Below are 23155 nucleotides of genomic sequence, written 5' to 3'. Positions count from 1 at the left end.
GTTGAGCAACACCAATATAAAAAAAGTAGATTAAAAATAGAGCAATTTAACAACTATACAAAACATAATTGTCCCGGGTATTAGACGACCTAAGGCATTGGAGGGGTGTCTAGGCGATGAGGCACTCGCCTAGACATTGCCTAGGCGCCAGTATGAGTATATGTAATATAGCCATGATAATTTTATATAATTATGCTTATATGCAAAATAGAAGCCATATCAATGCAAACATAATTATGCTAGTAATGACCTAATATGAGAAACCCAACATATAATAAACAAAACATAGGACAATGTAAGCATATTCATCAAAAAACCAAAAAAAAAAAAACATAAATCATTGTAAACTCATTAAGTGTCAATAAGGCATGATGCCTTGCACCCAAGAAAGAGACTGGCCGTCAAGGTGGCACCTAGGCGATGCCTTGACAACTATAAGAGAGAATTCAATTTGTTGAATCTGGTAATGTACCCCAAATCGAGATGAACCCACAATAAGGAAAGAATGAATCTTTTCATGGCTTATAAACCTTACCTGACTACAAAAAAGGAATAACCATCTATGTGCCATGATTGTACAGTGTCCGTCCAATCCTCAAACACAATCTCAACATAAGCCCTGAAATCTGCAGCCATGACAGAAGTCTTAAGGTCGCATCTGCCGTCACCAGGATATTTATCGGGAATGCTTCCAAAATTGAAGACGCCAGGGATCTTGTAATCTGCTAGTTTCAATGGTGTGTCTGCTGGAACGAAGGAGACACCATTAACAGCATACCTCTGCTTGCCATTAACGAAGTTTGCATTATTGGCAAGCTTGATTGTACGGGCGGTGTTTACCAATCCATAGTGATAAGAGCCTAGAGGATTGGGTCTTGAACCACTTGCAGTCAAATTCCATCTGTTTCAACAGATGCAGAGACAATCATACTAAGAACAGCATAATTAGCAGAAGTAGGATTTGATTGATCGATGGGATATGGGTGAGTACCGGATAGATCTGGCCTGGTTGAGAGACGAATCGATTTGAGTTGTTGGACCACCAGGAGGAGGACCAGAAACTCCTTTAACTGAGTTACTGTAATGGAGAATGGCTGTAGTTGTGAGAACTGGGTTGGTGAAACGTGAAGAAACAACAATGTAGTAATCCTGTACAGGCTGATCGGCAGTAACCAAAACAGAGTAAGACTGGCCCAGATGGATATCAAGGGAAGAGTAGGTGTTCTGAAGTGTGTGAGACCCTTCCACCTTTATCAGCTTCAACTTGTGTACCTGAATTCTGAAGTTGATGGATGTGGTAAGACCCACATTTGAAATCCTGAACCTGTATGTCTTACCTGCCCAATATATATAGAACAGTGAGACTATACAGCCAAAACAACTTGGAATTTCAGTGAGTGGCAGCTTGAGTTGCAGAAAATCATGATTTATGGTTACCATGATCAACATTGAATGTGTATCCATTCCAACCACGGCCATTGATGAGAAGCCCATCAGCAATGGGCATACCATTCCCAGTGTCTAAGATTGCTTTCAAATCATGTTAATGACACGGAAGCTTATATCAGTATTTAGGAAAAGAAAACAATCCAAAGCAGAATCAACAAGGGATCAGAATGAATCAGCAAGAAATGGGATCGAGCTTGGGCCAATTAGACGGATTCGATTCGAATATCTCAATGGATTTCTCTCTTTTGTACTAAAACCAGTAACTATATGTGTTATGATTCTTTAGAAGAACCCAATTATACTGTTACTCTGGTTTTTCTTGAACCAGTCACCAGCCAGAACTGTATGCTCTCCAGCTGGGTTAGGAAAAGGAACAGGAATTCTTGGGAGGCTAAAGATCTTGATTCCACCAAACCCTCCTGCTGCCTTGTGGAATGCAAGTGAAGGGAAGTAGAAGAAGCTGCCTATTTGATCCTTAGCCTGCAGAATATAAAAAAAAAAAAACAATTTTGAGTTCCTGATTCGTTATCACTATAGCCACGTGGGTGCATGTGTAAAGCTGAATATAATCACTTCCCCCACTGGTTCCTAAAGGGCTGCCATGACAGAACTGTCAATGTCTCTAAATTTTGGTCTATTCTGGACTAAGTACTGATGGAGATGTTAGATGTGCCATTCTCACATGAATCCTCCAGATTGTCTTGGATGGGCCTCACCTAGTCTTGGAAAAGTCTTGACATTTCTTTGTTCCTAGATGGTTCATAAAATGGACATAACCTTGAAGAGCACTTCTCTAGGGCAATTGTGATTGAAGACTAATGAATAAGGGGAAGATGAAAAGTATAGTATAGAATTAATGGAGCTAGATTGAATGAATGTATAACATGATATATTCATGACCCTAGGCAATTGGAATAAGACTAAAACTCAAGTTCAGGACCATGCTCTTAATTAGGCTTAGACGTACATAGCGGCTTTCAGCCTTGAATAAGCTACCTGCTAGGCCAATGATACCTGCATTTCTGAGGACAGCAAGGCAGTCTAGGTCTTCCTCCTTCTCACATTTCAACCATGCATAAGCTGCCATATGTGATATGTGCAACTTAGAATGCTACCACTTATAGCATGACTGGGGTAATATCAAGTCGTGTCCCTCATCAGCAAATGCTACTAAACCCAGTCCGTTTGGATCATACCTGCTTCGATTAAAAGAAAACTTGAAGGTTATAAAAGAAATAAAGTTCAGAAGAATAGCTTACCAGAAAAGTCTTAATGCACAATGGGAGAAAACTTGAAGATTATAGCCCCTACATATGAAAAAAAAAAAGAAACGATTAAAGCTCAAAGCATGTAAAGTCAAAATTGGGTCTTAAACATCATTAACTACCAAACAAGGGAGGGGTTCTTTTTTTTCAGAGAAAAGGAAAAGTGGAAAGGTAAATGCAGAGAGAAGAGGAGGAGGCAAAGGGCAGAGTGGGAGAGAGAGAGGGGGGATAAAGGGAGGGGGATCTCCGGCCGGGGAGTGGGGATAGAGGGAGAGATGGAGAGAGAGGTCTTACCAAATCTAGAAGGATTAACAAAAGGGCTGTCAGCAAATTTTCCAGTTTGAGAGAAGATTCAATAGGAAAATAGGTCGAGTACTGAGAACTGACCAGAAGCATTGATGCATCTCCACTGTAATGATCACCCTGCCCCCCGGAGTGGCAGGCCCATGTGTCTGGGCGCAGCTTGCGCCCATGGCACAGAGAACATTCTCCCATAAAATAAAACAAAAGTACACTTGAAATTTCATCCTCACTAATAATCTAGGCATTGACCAATACTCTTGGTTGCTCCAATGGTCAAAACCTTTGTGTGCTACCTTGGAAACCAAGGTTCAAGTATTGGTTTGGTGAAAACCCTCTTCTCTCAAAACCTAGGCATTGAGAAAGATCTCCCTTAGTAAATATCTCAACTTACTCAATTGGTTTTACATCAATTCTTCCTAACAGGCATCTGTACTTAGCTTCACTTTCCATAGAGATTTATTTATCAAATACATAGAAATGAATATTTTTAAAGGGTAAAGCATTTCAAAGGAAATAAGGAATAACAAATTTAATCTGCTAAGCCCCAATTTTAGCACTGTAACAATAAAAAAAAGAATTAGGAGCAGCTAAGGATGTTAATGAGTGAAAGTAATCTATGGTAACAGAAATTCCAAGATAATAAGGCCAAAAGAGACTAACATTTCTATAGTTTCTTCCAACATTGGTGTGCTAGCCCCCTCTCTCCCTACCCTTAGCTGCTGCAGACAGTGTTGTGTGAGCTCCATAAAATTGAGAGCTTAGACTATACCCTGAATCCCTAACCTTACCCCTCAGCCCTCTACAGAAAAGGAATGACAAATAAAATTGTCGAACTATACTGAAATGAATGGAGTTGCACAATTAAAGCCTTCTTAGCTGACTGGAAAGTCCATCATATCTATAAACCAAGTAACCAAGACAACACCTAGAGGCACCTATGAAATCTTACAAGAATCATAATGATTATTACAAACCTGTAGATTATGCAGAGAGATGTTCCATCGTCTTAAGAAAGAAAAAAATTTAAAGGAACTTGTAGAGAAGGATAAAATTGGCAAATGAAAATTGAAATTTAAGATAAGAATGAAGGATAAAAGAGGCAATTGAAAGATTTGCTTTAAATAATAATAAATATTATTAATATTAATATTAATATTAATTAAAAACAGTAATTAATGCTAAGGGTACCTAAGATTATGAAATTATAAGAAAGAATGACATAAAGATTAAGAATTGAAGAATGGAATTTTAGATAAGAATGAAGGGTACAATAGGTAAATGAAAGATTTGCCACTAATTACAAACAGTAATTAATACTAAGGGTACCTAAGATTATGAAATTATAAGAAAGAATGACATAAAGATTAAGAATTGAAGAATGGAATTTTAGATAAGAATGAAGGGTAGAATAGGTAACTGGGAGATTTACCACAACGTGCTTTTACCTGTTCGAAGGGACGAACATTTTTCCTGCTAAACGATCGAATCCCATTATCTTTAACTCTGTACCCCCTAGCTGAACCATCAAGACTCTAAAATTGGTTCCACCAAGATCGAGTGCATAATAAGTTCCTTCTTCATTCCTGAGGAAAAAATTGTAAAATCCATTTGAGCACTGATCAACCCAATGCAAACATACAAACACAAACAGGGAAAGTATGAGCTAGGTAGAAAACAGCAATCAAAGCAAAGGAGATATACAGCTAATAAAGGAAATGCAGTACAACAATGAGAAAGTATATGACAAGATCCTAAAAGTCTACACAAGTGACAAATCGTTCTTCGCTCATTTGCTTCAAGTCAACCAAAGTAAACAGTGGAATACACAGAACACAGATTTGCAGTTGGGTGGAGGTCTGGGAATCTGCAAGAGGTACATTCAAGAACAATGCATAAAAAAAGAGTGAAAATAAAAAGTAAACTCATATCCCATTTAAAGAAAAAAGGAAAAACAAGAACAAGAGACTCCAGTTTCAGAAAGAATAGCACCGTAAGCAAATGCAACAGTAAAATGCATAAAAGTAATAGAGGAAAGGGGGAAAAAAAGAAACTGTACTTCAAACCCAATAATTACCACAAAGGCAGTGAAGCAACATCCTGAAAGAGGTTCACATTAAACGGACAATAGTCCGACTAACACCAACGACAGCTACACACCACAATAGCAAAAAAATGCAAAAATAAACCTCCCAAAAAAATAAAAAGTTTACCGTTCAGAGAGGGGGAAGATAATAAGAATAAGAAAGAACAAACCATTCCAATGTAAACTCAAAACAACAGGAGAAATATCAATCAATTATTTATAAACTAAATAATATCTTAAAAATTGATAATTACTACCAAATATATAAGGCTAGTATCAACATCTCGTGGGGAGAAGGGGAGGCACAACGAATGTGAAGGCTTAATACAGAAACAACATAAAGCATTAAAGAACCAACACCTAACTTACCCCCAAAAAAAAGAAGGAAACGGATACCCAAAACTAAATATTTGATAAAGTATTAGACGGACCGGAGAAGAACAATGAAAATAAGTTAAAGAAACCATTCGATAAATCGTCTCCATGTTCAGAACGAAACCCACAAATCAGAAATCCAGGCAAGAGAGAAAAAAAAAACTTAGTACATCTAACATAATGAGACCAGATTATTACCCATCTGGGAGTTTGTCGACGAATGGGAGAAGCATCTTGAGTTTACTCCCACCTTCAGAAGCCAATCCCGCATGCATCTCAACAGCCATGGCATCAACTATCTGCCTCAACCTCGCTATCGGCGTTGAACATCCTTCCTCCAGTTCCCTCAATATGCCCACCACACGATTTCACTTCCGCCTACTCTTCACTCTTTGGCTCACCAGTATAGCCGCGATCGCACACGACGCCACCGCACAACTCACTGCCAAACAAAAACCTACCTTCCCCATGTCTCTCTCTACCGCTCTTACACACACACTCCCCCACTCACGTCATCGGGAAGAGCAGACAATACAACACTCCATCCTATCCCTCGTCTTCTTCACTTCAGGATCAACACGACTGTGTTTTCCGGCGATAAACTCGGTAAGCCTTAAACGGAAGTCCGGTGAAGACCAAGTATTCGACTGAATGCCGGGAAGAATTGTGCTTCTGCCGAGAAAATCAGAGAGCGAAGGGAGAGTGAAAGAGGAAGAGGAAGAGTTCTTCGGTGGCCTTTATGTAGTGTTGGAAAGGGAATTGCCGTCAACATATTTTAAATACACAATGACTGATTTGCCCTTGCTTGAATTTCGAAATTCTTGATTTGTTTACTATTCTCATCCGTCTCTATCGATTGTTAAAACGGTGAGAATTGACTTGTGTCGGTTTTGATTAGAGAGAGTGTTTTTTTTTTTTTTGGGGGGTAAGAATGGGATTCCACAGATTTACGGTCATAAAAAACGGATTTAAGAATTACGAAAAAATAAAATAAAAAAAAAACTAAGGATACCAATTTTAAAAAAGAATATACTAACAAAAGACGGGAGAAAAAATGAGAAGAAGATGGAATTATAGATAAAAATGAAGGGTAGAATAGATAACTGAAAGATTTGCCACAACGTGCTTTTATATAATAGTATGATATATATATATATTTTGATCTAATATTTATTTATATATATAGTCTAATAAAAAAATTAAAAAGCAAAAGACAAAAAAAACCCTAAAGGCACATGGAATTACAGACAAAATCAAGGTTAGGGTCAGGGTCATGACAGGGTCAATCAGGGCCAACTTGACCCTGCCCGACCCTATCACGGTCAATCAGGGCCGGGTCGGGTCAGGAAAAACCCTGGCAGGGTCAGGACTGGGTTGAGGGTTTCTTGGCCTCAGCAGTGTCGAATCGGGTTAGGGTTTAGGTTAAGGCCTCTAAGGTTGGGTTAGGGTTTAAGGTAGGTCCGGCCCAACCCGACCTATTGACACCCCTATTCCATGTTAGTGGCCTTGAGGACCTTGGATGGTACTTATACAAGGACATGATCCTCGCTCATAATATATTAAGGAGCTTCCCCTTCCAACATCTGACTTATATACAGGTATTAGACTTAAAAAAATATTAAAACATGAAGAAATATTTAAGAACCCAAAAGAGAAGGGGATTATTCCAAATTAGGGTCTACGATTGGGGGCAGCGGGAACATGGCTGCAACCCGGGCAGCAGCCAAATTTTGTCCGTGATTAACTGGGTTTTTCATCGTCATGAATTTGTCAGTTTCTTAATTCAATGCCACTGCATCTTACGAGAAATTAAGCAATCACCTTCATTTTCAACCAAAAAAAAGAGAGGAAGAGAGAGAGAGAGCTAACACGTAGAAAGTTTGACTACATTGCAAATAGTGATCGAGCACCTTCAGTTACATCCTCTTATTAAGACCTAGACCTAGCTAGCTATCTGTCTAAGACACGACACAGTGATGCAATCTACTCAGAATCAGAGGTGGTGGATAGTAGTAGCAGATGGAGGTTTGAGCTTGTAGAGTGGCCTGTGAAGAATTGTCCGTGGCTTCTTGTAATGCGGTGCTGGTAATAAAGATTTCAACTTGGGTAGTGGTTTCATCCCTGCTGGTAGGGGGAAGTGCTTCAGTGAGGGTTGTTTAAAGAAAGGATAAGGCAGTGAAGGCTTGTGATTATATGAAGTTGTTAATTTGTGGGCGGTGGAGATCCGTTGTTGTGTGTCGTCGCGGGAGGGCAACAAACCTTGCTTTGGTGGGTAGCTGGGTTTGTGGCCATGATGATGCGGCAGCGGCAGCGGCAGCATTTCTAGTGGAGGAAACTTCTTCTTATGTTGGAGTGTCATTGTGGGGATTGATGCCTTGTGTATTAGAGGCGGTTCTTCAGTACTGGTGAAGGAAACCTTATCTTCCATCGATGACACAGGACGACTGGCGTTGGAGAGAGTAACGGCAACAACCAGAACTCCAAGGAGCATCAACGTCAAGTGTGGAAGTGGAAGAGAAGACATCTTCTTCTTCTTCTGCTGCTGCTGCTGGTTGAACTATCGATGGTGAATATATGAGCAGAGTGGAGTGGGTTGCCACTTTTTATATATGGATGGATGGATTGGCATCCAAATTCCAAACTGTACCGAGTGAGGGAGTCCCACTTGTTCAACAACTCATGCATGGTGGGATCCGGTTTAGTAGTAGGTTGGGAGAAATTTTAGCATGACGATCTCCAGTGCTAGCTCTCTCGTGTATGTGCATTATATGTTTTTTTTTTTTTTTTTTTTTTTTTTTTTTGGGGTTAGGTATGTGCATTATATCCATGTATGTATGTATTTACCGTATATATATGCTTGTACGCATTTATGTAAATATATAATTATGCGTCTATACTATTAGAGCTAAAGGTATAGATCGATTAGATAGAATTAGGCCCGTAAACGGATCGGATGTGATCGGATAATATGCCTTGGCTGAAAACAGATACTTATAAACGGATTCGGATGGATTTGGATGCAGATCGAATTCAGATTTTCCACTATCCATTTACAACTCTACCTTGTATAACCTAGACCTTCCTCCCCCTAGCGGATACAATTCGTTCTCAATCCATATCTCTTAGGTCATGATTCTCTTTTCCTAATATTCTACAACCTGTTGAATCTTCAAAAACCCTCAAGATTATTATTCACTTAATTTTTCATTATTAAGTATTCAAATTCTTTTTTCTAAATGAATTTTTTTCCAGATATCTCTAAACGAATATGGATGGAAATCGAATTCGGATTTTCGATTATCCATTTACAGCCCTAATTAGAATTATTAGAAATAAAAGGAATTTTTTTTAAAAGAAGTTCCATTGTTTACATAGATCTGTTGCCATCATTTTTACAAAGTCGTGATTTATTGTCATAACTCATATATATGGGAGTCTTCGAAGTACATTTCCAGCTTTTTTTTTTGGGTGGGGTTACAAGTACCCCCACAAAGAGAAGGAATTTATTCCTTTATCCGGGCAAAAATTGCTTTCCAAAACCAAGAAGGTTCTTAAGAAAAGAAGACCCCCAAATTCCACAATGGGGAACATAGTCGCCCACTTAGAAATTAAGTGGGTTGAAATTGAGTGGACCAACATCAGGGAGAGAGGGTGAAATTGAGTGTATGTTTGGCCTTGTGAATCCGAGCTTGGCTTGAGTTCAAACAGGATCTGGGCTGGGCTTTTTGTCCTGCAGGGTGGGCTTGGGTTAGGATTTTCAGGCCCGAGGTCAGGCCAGGCCAAGCCAGACTGGCCTAGGCTGAAGCCTCGAGCTGAGCTCAACCTCATTTAGATAACTATATATTTTTTGTTTTTTGGAAAAAAGGATAATTTATAATAATAGGGAAAAAGATAGGGATTTACATCCTAAAGAATTTCTTCCCATTGGCACATCATCTCGTATAAGAACGGAGAGAGCCTCATGGAGACTATCTATACAAAAATGAATTTCCTGACATGAATGAAGGAAGCTAGCCAAGAAATCCGCACACCCATTCAACTCTCTAATGCGATGCGCAAAGATGCAGGATCTAAAACGCTCCTGTAGTTCAAGAATGTCCCCATGCCATTAATCAGCCCAATGGTATACCATGGAGTCATGCACTTGCCCAGCAGAGTCTGAATAGCCATCATGGAATCAGACCTCACCTGGACGGGGCTGAGATAACCATATATTGATTAGTACATATTACGATTAAAGCTTTAAGCCTTTATTATTATTTTAAAAATGATTAATATTGATGGTGTCTCATTTTTTCTTTTTCTTTTCTTTAGTGCACATAAGGACAAATGGTAAAAAAAATTGTGCCAGCCAGCCCAGCCCAATCTGACCGGATCAGGGTCAATCAGGGCCGAGTCGGGCTAAGCTGGGCTAGACTGAGATATCTCAGCCGGACCTTAGGGTAGAGTTGGGCATGGGCTGAACTAAGAGGACTCAAAGCTGGACTGGGGTTTTAAAAAAACTAGCCTTGTTTCACCCCTAATCTAATCTTTACCAATCGTCCATTCTTTTGCACACTGATTGTTCGCTTTGTTGAGAGCCAATCGGGGAGATTTCTTGAAATCCCCAAAATAATCCCCGGAGTCAGAATTCTACAAAAGTTGTCATAAAAGCGTCAAAATTCCGCCCAATCGACTAGACCAAGCCCTTTTTGGACAAATAAGTAAGTTTCCACACCCTCCTTTATTTAATTTTTAAATGTTATTCTAGATATCATTTCTAGTAGTCCAAAGTCCCTTATATATGTCGTTCTAATGCCAATTTAGGGTTTTCAAAATAATAATATGTTTGCTTACATTGAAAGGTTACCTAAATGATTTTCAAAATGTTTTAAATAACTGTCTTGCATATGCCATTGTACTGCCCAAATGAAAATATATACTCTGGTTACCAATCCGGGTCCCAAAAGGAATCTTTATGGGGATCCTGTTACACACATGGTCATCGTCAACGAATTCCCCCAATCACCATAGTAAGTGAGATAACTCCTAAAATGTCTAAAGCTACGCCCAGTTTTCAGTACGCTTTACTTTACCAACAAAGAGGGCCAAAAAAGAATCTTTTGCCATGGGTTTACGATCAAGGTATTTCCTAGATTTTCGAGTTTCCAAACGAAATATGTAGGTTTATATTATTTATTTTTAGTACCTTCCCATGCTAAGTATAACATATAATTGTTTTCAAAATGCTTTTGAACTACATTCAGCTTGATTCCTAGTAAGGGTACTTAGGCAGTCTGGGGCCTCTGGGCAGTAATATGCCCAGGTTCAATCATCTCCCCCCCCCCCTCTTTTCCCCCATGTTATATATCTAATACTCAGCCTAGTTACCTAGACTAGGATTAGACTAATTATTACTTTATGATGCATGCTAGTAATAAATAATATAAATGTGAATGGTCTATATAGAAAGAGACCGGCCTCCGATCGAGCAGGGCTAGGTGTATAAATGCTTCCAACACATAACTTTGAAACTACCTAAAAATCTAGGAAGACTCTTGCCTTATTTATTGTGAGTAAACTCTCTCTCCCCGAGAGGAGAGATATGTATGAGTCCTAGACCCTTATCTAGGTGGCGACTCCTTAATATAAATTGAAACCAAATTCCCCTCCCGAGAGAAAGATCAGGAGGGGACGGAGGTGCGAAAATCCACCCCCTGGCATCTACAGTGGCGACTTTATCTAAGAGACGTATGAGTCCTAGACCCTTATGTAGGTAGTGACTCCTTAACATAAATAGAAATCCCAATCAAATCTCCCTCTTGAGAGAAAGACTAGGAGGGGACAGAGGTGCAAAAATCACCCCCTGGCACCTACAGTGGCGACTCCATTTGAGAGACGTATGAGTCCTAGACCCTTATCTAGGTGGTGACTCCTTAACATAAATAGAAATCCCACCCTCCTGAGAGAGAAAGACTAAGAGGGGACAGAGATGCGAAAATCCACCCCTAGTACCTACAGCAGGCCACAAATTTTATTCCACTTGAGGAAATTAGAGGATCCAAAATTTTCTCTAGTCATGAGTGATTAAAGAACTTTGAAGGATGGGTAACCCAAATGTTGATGCTTTATTGTTGTTGATGCTCTTTCTCCAAGAAATGTCATGAAGCTTTTCTTTGGGGAGTCCTATGTTGCTAGTACTGTGTAGAGATCACCCCTAATTAGTCCTTATAAAAATTTCAGTCCTATTTGTAGATCCTTTGCTCAGAAACCCCCAAAAAAAAAATTCAACTGCACAATTATTATCACGAGTCAACTTGGAAACTGATATCAAGTTCTTAGCAAAATGGGCTACCACAAACACATTGTTGAGTGCTAACTTTGATGCAATATTGGACAAAGTAGGAAAGGGAGGAAACAATATGTATATCAAACAGGAGCTCTAACATGGCGGACTATCCAAAGGGGGACATGGGTGGATAAATAATTTTAATACCTGCCCTCTCCCAGGGGGATTCGATAACGTGACCCCTGCCTGTTCTGATACCATGTTGGAACCGCTTCCTCTAAAAAGCCAACCTTATAAGAAAAAGAGAAAATAATATGTATATCAAACAGGAGCTCTAACACGGCAGACTATCTAAAGGGCGACACAGGTAGATAAATAATTTCAACATATAGGAATACTCTTACCATCACCAATGTAGACTTGATTAGAACCCGAATAGTTTGTGGACTGTTACAGCACTGAAGGATCAAAGGTCATATGAGAGTTAGCCCCTGAATTTGGGATCCACTGTGTGTCCATATGAAAAGGAGCTATGGGTTGAGATTGTCCAATAGGATTGATGGGAAGACCAGCAAAGGTCTAAGTAGTATTGTTCACATTGTTGTTTCTGCTCTCCAAGTATCTGAAGTAACATTTGTTGGCAGTATGTCCAAATTTGGCATTTTATGGAGGAATGACATTGAGGATTAGAGTGAAAAATTTGGCACATAAGTTCGAGAACGAGATGGGGGTGGTTGTAGCTTTTGATAGTGATGATGAAAGAACCGTATTTAGGTACTAAGCCATTAAGAGTATAGGTCTGAATCCTTCACTCGTTCATTAATGGCTGCAATAGAATCAGCTAAATATTTGAGTTTATGGATGTACTCGGTGATAGAAGATTATCCCTTTTGAGTTGATTGAAGCTTATTACCTAGGTAAGTTTTTATGGCTATGGATTATTGTTGAAAGAGTTTAGCAAGAGTATCCCATACTTTCTTTGAGGTTTTGAGTCCAAGGATGTGAAAGGAAAGCGACTCATTTAAAGTAAAAATAATATATGCTCTAACAAAATGGTTTGTGCTAAAACAAACACCAACAAAATGAAGAAATAAAACCGAGCAAGCAAAGATGACATACAGATGTAACGTGGTTTACAGTCCAATTTGATGTGCTACATCTATGGGCGAAACTAACTGAATATGATTCAGTATGTAAAAATGGAAGAAGATTACAATAGAGATCTCTTAAGAAAACCAAAATGGCCGCAAGAACTCTCACCCAGAAACCCTAACTTGAAAATCCTCAAATGTCACTTATTTCACTTGTTTATACAACAAGACAAAAACATATAAATACTCTTCTAAGTGGGTCGATGCATCAGGTCAGCTGGTCGTACCGTACTGTGAGGCTTTGCCACCGTACCCCCGAAAATCCCATTCCGATCGCCACCAAAAAACTGTTGGAGCGGGTCAATCTTCGAGATAGCTACAAAAATTCGAGACACACACAATAGTTTGTTTTTCTCCACGTATGAAAGGTAGGGTTTGGGGACGCAGTGGTGATATTGTAGTCATTTACATCAGAGGATGAAGAGAAGGTTGATAGTGGGGCTGTTGTGGAACCATCACCATATGCTCCATTAGATCCCGGTTGATGAAGATGTGTTCGAGTTGTTCCTTCCAAATGAGATAGTTGGTGCCATTAAGTTTGACACCAACCTGATTGGAAAGGTTTGTCGTGGGACAAGGAGACGAACTCGCCATTGAGGGAAAAATAATGAATAATGGACCTTACTAGAAAGACAAGGCCTGTGGCTCTAATAATACCATGAAAGTTTAACAATTTATCTTGTATTTATACCGTATGTTGAGGAAGAATAATTGACTCCATGATTTCAATCATTTCTTTAATTTGGTTGAGATGGTCTCTCCATGATTGTAGGATCGGTTTGCTGAGAATCTGAAGCAGTAATGTTATCAAGAAACTATCCCTGTGTAAGAGGTTGGAGTTGCTAAACTTGAGGGGTTGCAAGAGCGTAGCAGATCACCGGTTGATCGACCTCAATTTTACCTCTTTAGTGGATTGACTACTTTGAATCTCGATGGGTAGATATTCTGACAACAGAAAATTCACCCATTGCCTTCTTGCGTATCCGAGACTGTAAGAGAGGGGAACTGACAAAGGGTTGGCTCTTCTGCTTCATGGTTGAACCACATTTAGTAAAACAGCACTGCCTGCAATTGATTTGGGTTACATTTCAGGGTGTTAATCGTACGGTTGCCTAGGCTGGTCTAGAAATTACAGTTGTGTATTCGATACTGCTACTTTGTCATTGATGCTTCAATTGAGGTTCTGACCGGCTTCAAAGTCTGGGTCTAAAGAAGAAATTTCAGTTCTACCAGTGAGTGTACCTTTTGTTCTTTCATGAACTTAACTGAAAATGCATTAAGGAAAGCAAATACATCAAGTCTCATACATACATACTCTCCTAATAACTTCTTATAATTTATTGTCTCCACAAGCTTGAAACTAAAAGGCATAACAATTAAATAGACTAGGATCCCCGTAGAAAATATTGTGTACAACTTCATTTCTGGTTCCTCAAGAAGAGCCCTCAACAATTGGATTGTGACTTCACCTGATCTCCATGTGCAATGCTAAGGAACAAGGTCCCATTCAAACAATGGACTTGAAGCAATTCATCCCCAATAATCGATAACAATATATGAACCCATTGATTGTTATCACACATTCATACTTATGCTGGCTTAATGCCCCTAATTGCTGTCGAGAAAATCTGTATATTCAAAGATTCCGTCAGGAAGCAAGTACAATCTCAGTTGTCAAGTGTAATAATACAAATCTTCCAAAAAAACAAAAAGTGTAATAATATAACATTCTCATATGATAAATATAATAATAAACATGACATTTTATAAATGTTTTACAATCTGATCTAAAGTAAGCCTAGCTACCGCCATTATCTTTGACCTCTAAGCAACATGCACTATCAATCTTAGCTACTGTGACGAGGAACTTGATACTCTCACATATGACACATTTGTCAATAATACCTTCATTGTTTAACTTCTTGTTCCTAAAGAATTTTGTATGCAATCAGGGAAAAGTCTTTGAAGTAATAAATCATTGCACTAGATGGTCTAGCAGGTTCTGGTGCAAAGGATCCCATAATCAAAGGTTCAAAACCCCAAACACTATTGTTGTAAGCAACTGAAAAGTGCATCACTTATATGACAATCAGGTTTTGACTAATTTTCTCCCTTTCCAGATGCTCCTAGATGCTGCTATGGGGGCCAAAAGAAGTTATTGCTATTACTAGCGGCTCTTGTAGTTTAACAGATGCAATCAGATTATATTTGGGTTTTGTTTGGTGTAACCACGGTTGCTTACACCGAGCTTGGCACCAAGAACTCTCGGCTCGAAGCCCCATACTATAAGGTATTTTGGGTAACGATAAAGTTACCCTCATTAATGACTTTTGTCTTATCTGGGATTGGTCTTTGTTTCTTGTGTCACATAGGATGGTGACGACTTATTGTCACCACCCTGGTTACACCAAGATTATCCCTTACATTTTTTATCTAAGGTTCAAAATCTACGAAATTTTTGGCATGCATAGTTATACATTCATGGATTTATTTTATGTACACAAAGAATGAGGGCATTAATATGCATGGATTCAAGTCCAAGATTCAAAGAATTGACCTTAGAAGCAGCTATGGAATGTTGGTTCGAATCTCTGATAGTACCATTACTTTGGTTGCTGCTATTTCCTTTATAATCCATGTTTCTAATCCGTTTTTTGTAAGTGTTTGCAGATGATTCCTCATTAGATATTTCATCTCCAGATACACTTCTACCCTCTTCTATAATCTTATCCTCTGACTGACTTGTTATTGTGCATTCTGATGCATCTTCTTTCTGGACCATAGAAGCTTCGTACTTATTCTCCTTCTTTGAAAACTGTGTAGCTGCTGCTCGTGCACCAGCTATGGCTGCAGTGAGACTTGGTGTTTTATCCACAGTTGCTTTTGAACCAACAAAGGATGCAGTAAGTGATCCTGGCTTCAATGAAAAAGGATCCCGCGGATCTGGAAGTGGGAACTTTACAGGCAGTGGACCATCAACTGGACGAAGGCCTCTAACTGCTGCCTCATATATCTATGACAAAGCCAAAAGAACACAGAGACTAAGCATCACAATTCACAACCATGGAAACACAAGTTCTCCTGAATTTAACACTATTATAGAAGGACAGAAAAAGACAAGCATGTCAACCAACAGCCTAGATACCTTCTTTTCCAGGTTATAAACTCCTTGAAAACCTCGCATCTCAAATGGAACTACCAATTTCTGTTTCAATTGAGAAATGAACCACTCAATCAAAAATGCACATGCAGAAGAAAAAAAAAAAAGGATTCTCAGCATAAAATTATCAACTTATGTCAGTTGTAGAACTTTAGTTTGCAAATATACCTGTGGCTGTTCACACAGCCAACAGAAATCTGTTTGCCCTTCCAACCTCACCTGTGAACAACGTTAAATATTAAGTAAAACTAGAGAACAATAAATGAGATCAAACAAAAACGCATTATCATATTGATATATTGAAACGTAAATAGTGCAATTAAAGAATAGCACACACCCCTTCAGGAAGTTGCTCCCAGCTCACCAGCTCTTCACATTTGACACACCCAACTACTTCAACACAACCTGTCTCAAGGATGTAGGATTAGAAATCCTTAGAAATCTAGATATTTAAATAGGAACTTCTACTCTATAGACTTTCCCCCTTTCAAGTTACCCTACAGTTAGATCCTATTTTACAAAATTTAGAACATGTTTTTCAAAGAACAAACAGTAAGTGAAGACAATTTTTAACATATGAAGAGTTTGAAAAATATACATCTTCCCCTCCACAACCATAAACAACCAAGTTAACTTTTATTAGAAGAAAAGCTCAACTATGATAGCTGCTCGAAATTAATGTATGCGTTCTACAATGAAGAACATCAGCATTATATAGTCCAAAAAAAGCATAAAAAAGAGAGACAGAGAAACGTATTGTTTTAGTTGGTTCAATAAAAAAGAGGCTATTTTAAATACCTAAAAGTCTTGAAACTGGATAATGCTCAGGAAATTTGAGGTCTGTAATACCATTCACTGCATAGATTTCTCTGTAGAAGTCCTCCATTGCCTTAATGGTAGCTGGTTCAGGAACCTTACTAGCAGCATGAATCCAAAGTCGGCCTTCAAAAGACGAAATTTTAATATTCAGTTTCATCTCAAGAAAAGAAAACATGTAGAAAAGTCTGAATTGCAAATTTAAAAAACAGAAAAGCAGAGAAACTCATGTGAGCGTACCCAGTGCACGAGGCTCCCGCCACTGCGGGGTCTGGGGAGGGTCATAATGTACACATCCTTACCCCTGCTTTAGCAGAGAGGCTGTTTCCAGACTCGAACCTGTGACCACTTGGTCACAATGGAGCAACCTTACCGTTGCACAAAAGCAGAGAACCTCATGTAAATACAATAAATGGAAAAAGAAACAGTAAGGAAACAAACAAGGAGGGCTTGCAAGATGCCATGCCCTGGAAAGCTTTGCAGCACACTAGTTATAACTGCCTTGTGGCAGTGCAGTTGGCAGTCAAACTCCTTGGATACGGAGTTCTATGGCTGTAGTGTTGTAGCTATACAACAATGCAACTGTTTGCGGTTGTGGTTTTCTTTCTCGCTGTATCATTTTCTACAGTAAATCCCTACAAATGAGAAACTGTGTTAATTAATAGTACTAATATCTAAGAAAAATTTCATGTTAACCTCCAAGCTGTTTGAAAATTTTTCCCTGAAACTTGTTCTCTTTATTAAATTTCATATTTTCTTTACTTCTAAAATTCAACATTATCATAAGGTTGCCTCAACTCATTCTTTCAGACAATTCAATGAATAAAGGTTTCTAGTGTATAAATTTTATCAAAGCTAATTTGTCTATGTTTCTTAATTATCAGATGGAAAGATAACTTTTGTTTTCTATTAGACAATACTTCTGACTCATTCAACTAAATTCGTATATATCATGATAAATTATTGCCTTTTTTTCTCTACATATGTAATATTCATCTTTTTCCTGGCAAGTTTAAAGTAGTTTTAGCTATCTACCTTCAAGTATTTGAAATGTGTATGCCTATTGGATAAGAGGGGGGGGGGGAGAATACTGACAAAAGTCGTTCAATATTTTGGTCTAATTGAAATGGTGATTGAAAAGGGCAATTCAACTCACTAAGCAGTAATTCAACAAAAAAAACACACTTACTAAGAAGTAAATTGGGGCTCCACAAGGAGGGAGAATATTCAGTATGTACCTAACATACCAACTACCATACCCCCAACCCCAAAAAAAGAAGAAAATAAATAGTCTACTCCCCTGCTTACCCTCTCTTTCCTATTTTCTTTCTATCTTTGGGTAATGTGGTAAGTAGATTAGTGGGTAAGGAATGTTTTTTCCTTGTTTTGGCAATTGCACCAATGATAGTTTTATATTAGACTCAGAGATGGCTTTCGTGTGAACTATGAGACGTCTTTAGGCTGCCACATGTTACTTGTATGTGATCTGTTCCACTGTCACAAATTCTGCTCCCTGATTAGTTAATGATTATATGGAAACTAATCCAGGAGCAGATTTAATATCTGTGGAAACTTGAAATGTAAATGAAAATTTTGTTATTCCTTTTGCCTATGCCTGCTGATCTTAAATTCTTAATTCAGTGCTTGATGATAAAGATTCTAGTGGTGGTAGGTATAAATTCCAAAGTCCATGTTATCTCAAAATTGCTGGTTGGTGCCCAAACTTACCTTCCACTCAATCCCAGCTTCCCTTAAAAGAGAAACGATGAAGGAGCTCAATGATAAGAAAAACCTGTAACTAAAAGGCAAAATTTCACATGGGCTAGTCATGTCATACTCCTATCAATTTCCAATTCAAAGCAATCCATATACAGAAATCAGCATAATTGGGAAAAAAAAAAGACAAATTCAGAATGGAAAAAGAAGAATATACAGGTACGGGCTATAAACCACTAAACCAGACCTAGAAAACGTTCGCTGTCACCAAAACAGAAAGGCTAAAACAAATGAAACAATATTAACAAACAGGAACAGCACAAGTGGAGTGTGAAACATGTTCTTCATTCTAATAAAGAAGGCATGTCTAGTTCGAACAAAGTGCAACCCAACTTTCTAGAGCAGTCCTGGTTAAAAATTCCCAAGTCACTGATATCCGGACTTACCACCGAACAAGAACTACACTTAGGAGGCTTAGCAATAGCTCGAAATTCGAAGAGAAATTATCAGTTCTAAGCTTTTAAAAGGTTACGCCGCCAGTACCTCTGATGGGAGCAGGCCATGATCTTCCTTCGATGCGCTTGATGCCGTGAACGAGAAGCGAAGCCCAAGGTTGATGCATTGTCAGGCAAGGGTTTCTGTATTTGCCATGCGTACCACCCCTCATGTTCTCTGGAGAAGCAAATCTTTTTTTTTTCCCCCTTAAACGATTATTTCAGATTTACAACTAAAGTGAGGGGGAAAAAAACGAAAGGGAAACAATGGCAACTGGAAATTGGGCCGGCCAATAGAACAGAGAAAGGACTTAAATGATCAAGAGACAAAAACCCTTTAGACGAAGAATATCGATGGATTGAAATTTAAGGGAAGTTTCAGTCCAGCTCGATCCTGATTCCTGAACACTTTCCTTTTCCTTCTATGATTGAGGAACTCAGATGACTCAGAAATTACGAACAGAGCAGATAGCCCTTTTGAGGTATTTGAGTCTTTGACGGCTTTACCCCTGCGAGAATTTCGAACTTTAGTGCTTTCTTCGCACGCGCAAGTTGTTTCTTCTCTTTGTTTTTTTTGGTAAGTCATAAGTGTAGAACACGCGCAAGTTTCTTCAATTCGAACTGCAGGGCTGCAGCATCTTCTCTCAAGTCAACGAACGAGTGGGGGAGGACGGACCCAGTAGCGCCAACGGCTCGATTGAATGAGTGTTGAATATTATTCCCACCCAACGGAAAGGGATTTTCCACCCTAGAAGTGATACCGTTATGATTTCTTGGCCTAAAGAGATTTTTGTTGTTTTTTTAAAGGGACATAGGGGTTTTTTTATTTTTGTTTTATTAAAAAAAAAGGGTAAATCACTTGAACACACCCAAAGTTTGAAATTAAATTTTTTTTTTTTTTTTGGTAAATTTGAAACTATTAGTTGAAGCCCCATGGAATTGACAATGTTAGTCTGTTGTTAGTAGTTAAAGTAGTCTAATGTTAGTAAGTGAATGAAAAAATCATTGATCTTTTTGAATTATTCAAATGAAACTTTGAAAAGTGAAAACGACCAAGTTACCTTTTAAGAATGCAACTCAAAAAACCTCAAATCAATTCAAATAGGATTGTTGGAGAAGAAACTTGGCAATGCTCCATATCGATCACCGACACAGGTGAAGGAGAAGAAGAAACCAGTGAGACTGAGGAGAGGACATCATAGATGGATGATACCTATGAAATCTCTTAACAGTATTAGATATTGATGAAGATCATGCATAATACTCTGCTTCAAAGAAACCTCAATATGGGACTTGGGAGTGTTAAAAATTGGAACTATATAGTTCCACTCAACATCTCCATATCAGACAACAAGCATTTATAGTTTTGTTTAATACTCAGAAATCTCAATGTGCTTTTATTTCATCCCATATTAGAGAGACGTCTTGCATAGTTTTTTAGGGAGCTTTTGTTTAATGTAATGGGTGACAAAAATACAAAGATCCTAGTGTGGTGATCAATAAAGGAAAATTTTAAAGTTTACATCCGTAAAATTTAAAGGAAAAAGAGTACAAATAAGATTTTATTCCATTCCCCATTGTTGATTAATTCACTCACTTTTGAAAATCGTATGTTAGAAGGTATTGGCATAGGGACACAATAACCATCAATATAAGAAATCCAAGAGTCTTTCCAAATAGAAACATTTTGATTATTCGCAACTTTTCAACAAAAGGTTTGTCTTACCTTTTCAATGTTTTGCCATACTCAAGATCCATTTTACTTTATAGAAAAAACTTTAAACTTGGATTTTAACCTTTTATCATGTAAAAACCCAATTCACCCACTTCCTGGGTAATGCCACAGGTCCTACAAGATTAATAATATGAAATAAAATTTTATGTGTTCCTTGGCTTCATAGTTACTTCTTTCTTTGTAAAAAAGCAAATAAACATATCAAAATAAAAAATTATCTACATTGTCCCTTATTACACCATATAAGGTAGAAGTTTGGGCCTTAAAAGTAGCCCTATAAGTCATAGACATATAGTTTGCATCCCTAACCTAAATAATTACATCTACCAAGACTAACAACAACCTAAGTAACTCTGACGACCAATCTTTTTGATTCCCTTGAATGAGTCATCTAACGAGCCTCTCATCACTTACCCATATGTCTATTTTGCAAAACCCTTGTTCCATTGCTTGTTTCAATCCTTGTATGATGCTTTTAGTCTTCAGCTCCAACATGTTCCCTGTAATACCACAACTCATCACGATATGATGAAATTTAAAGTTAAAGAGAACCACAGTTGCATAGCAGGCAATGGAAGTATACGGATTAAAGTATCCTTCACAGATCAAAATAGATTAATCCTCAGAAGGCACAACAAGATACTCACTTAGAGAAATATGCCCCCTATTCATATCGCAATGACTGTTTTCGAAACCCAAAAAGGTAAGACATTGTAAATCAAAAGCCCACTTATTAATAATTTGAACCACATGCTTAGTGGAAAAATTAAATTGGTTAAAAACACATTTATGTACTAGTAGATATTCATAACAATAATAGAAATTAAACGGACTCTATCAGATTTTAATAATACAGAATCTTGAGATAAGGAGACAAACAAATCAAATAAAGGAAGAACCATGGAGCTATTATGTATGAAACCCTAATGGCACATTAAACCAAATACATTTAGAACTAAGACAAGAAAGAAACAAGTGTCACAAAGATTCATTTATATTTTTTGCAAAAAGGACATCAGTAAGAGGGAGAAATCTTTCTAACTTATCCCCAATAGCAACCTCATTACAAATATTTTCCAAAAGAAATTTTGAACTTAGAAAGAATCTTAGGTTTCCAAACCGTACACCAGAATGATGCTGAGGTATATTAGATGTCAGAGTCTCCTTTATAACAAACTTCACCACCCCTTAGACAACAGACAAAACCACTCAACATCCCTTAAAGAAAAGGAGACATGGACTTTAGTTATAGCATGTGTAATGTGAGAGGGGAAACATAGAAAATCAAATTATAGTTCCAACGTTCTCTCCACAAAAGCTTCCCAACCTGATTTAATCCATCTACTCTAATACAATGCAGAGGGATTTGAAACCCCTAATAGAAGAGACCCATTGATCATCCCAAATAGATATAAGAGACGCCCATCCACAACTTTGAAGCAAACAAGTTTATTTAATAAAAGGAAGAATCGACATAATCCCTTGCCAAATTAGAGAACCCTTCTTTTTTTAGAGTAACTTAGTCAAAAAAGTATACACTAGGGAAGCACCATGCCTTCAAAATTTGGGACCATAAATCACAAGGTTTAGTCAACAAACACCAAGCCAATCTGACTAGCAAAGCCTTATATGGATTTCATTACACAGAAAACCCTACCCCCTAACTCTTTAGGAAGATATAATTTGGTCATGAAATAAGAGAACCCCCTTTTTCAGATCCAAACCCCCCCCCCACCAAAAACTAGCACTCAAGGGATCCAACTTCATACAAATTTAAGAAGGAAAATTAAATCACGTCATCCATAAACATGGAAATAAAGTTTAAAACAGATTTGATAAGAACAGAATGCCCAGCTTGGGATAATAAATGAACCTTCCACATCTCCTATTTGGAGTAGATCCGATCAAGAAATGGGAAAAATGGGATTCAATTGTCAACTGAATATTACTCCAAATTAATTTTTTTTTTCTTTTTGACACAATAGGACTCCCAAGATAAAGAGAACTCTCAAACATAGGAACCACCACCAACGTCCTAAGCACCTTCCTTTTTACATCCTCAAAAGTGTCTTTACTAAATAATACAGTTGTATTCTTTAAAAAACCAACTTGTTGACTAGATAAATCTTTTAAAAAATTAGAATAGTTTTAATAGTATGGGCATCATTCTCATTAACACAACAATAATTATAAGCGTTGCATCTGCAAAAACTTAGGTGAGACACTTCATGAATAAACCTCCCCACTTTGATCCCTTTAAAGAGGTTTAACTCATGGTGGACTTTAAGCAATCACGACAAACCCTCCATGGCAAGCAAAAATAAGTAGGGCTTCAAAGGT

The 23155-nt window shown here is 38.0% G+C and overlaps 2 protein-coding genes across 2 annotated transcripts; both read right to left on the bottom strand.

The window, feature by feature from the left end:
• Positions 1-531: 531 nt before the first annotated feature.
• Positions 532-1534, bottom strand: LOC122643938 (L-ascorbate oxidase homolog). Its single transcript, XM_043837548.1, has 3 exons — positions 1438-1534; positions 992-1337; positions 532-901 (listed from the first exon to the last, which is right to left on the bottom strand). The coding sequence occupies exons 1-3, from the start codon at positions 1505-1507 to the stop codon at positions 532-534; spliced, it is 786 nt and encodes a 261-aa protein (XP_043693483.1). The 5' UTR covers positions 1508-1534.
• A 12824-nt stretch (positions 1535-14358) lies between these two features.
• On the bottom strand, positions 14359-19281 carry LOC122648664. Its single transcript, XM_043841883.1, has 7 exons — positions 19130-19281; positions 16853-16996; positions 16392-16459; positions 16223-16273; positions 16040-16099; positions 15452-15907; positions 14359-14522 (listed from the first exon to the last, which is right to left on the bottom strand). The coding sequence occupies exons 1-7, from the start codon at positions 19251-19253 to the stop codon at positions 14484-14486; spliced, it is 942 nt and encodes a 313-aa protein (XP_043697818.1). The 5' UTR covers positions 19254-19281; the 3' UTR covers positions 14359-14483.
• Positions 19282-23155: the final 3874 nt, after the last annotated feature.

The sequence above is a fragment of the Telopea speciosissima genome, chromosome 1 (genome assembly GCF_018873765.1).
Source record: "Telopea speciosissima isolate NSW1024214 ecotype Mountain lineage chromosome 1, Tspe_v1, whole genome shotgun sequence".
Lineage (NCBI taxonomy): Eukaryota > Viridiplantae > Streptophyta > Magnoliopsida > Proteales > Proteaceae > Telopea > Telopea speciosissima.
Note: the sequence above shows the minus strand (reverse complement) of the source record. Positions and strands in the feature narration are given on the sequence as shown.

Coding starts and splice junctions, on each gene's coding strand:
- LOC122648664 (XM_043841883.1), bottom strand. CDS start 19,253: ATGAGGGGTGGTACGCATGGCAAATACAGAAACCCTTGCCTGACAATG. Junction 16,460..16,852: donor TCCAGTTTCAAGACTTTTAG/GTATTTAAAATA, acceptor TCCTTGAGACAG/GTTGTGTTGAAGTAGTTGGG. Junction 16,274..16,391: donor GGGAGCAACTTCCTGAAGGG/GTGTGTGCTATT, acceptor CGTTGTTCACAG/GTGAGGTTGGAAGGGCAAAC.
- LOC122643938 (XM_043837548.1), bottom strand. CDS start 1,507: ATGCCCATTGCTGATGGGCTTCTCATCAATGGCCGTGGTTGGAATGGA. Junction 1,338..1,437: donor CACATTCAATGTTGATCATG/GTAACCATAAAT, acceptor TATATTGGGCAG/GTAAGACATACAGGTTCAGG. Junction 902..991: donor AACCAGGCCAGATCTATCCG/GTACTCACCCAT, acceptor CTGTTGAAACAG/ATGGAATTTGACTGCAAGTG.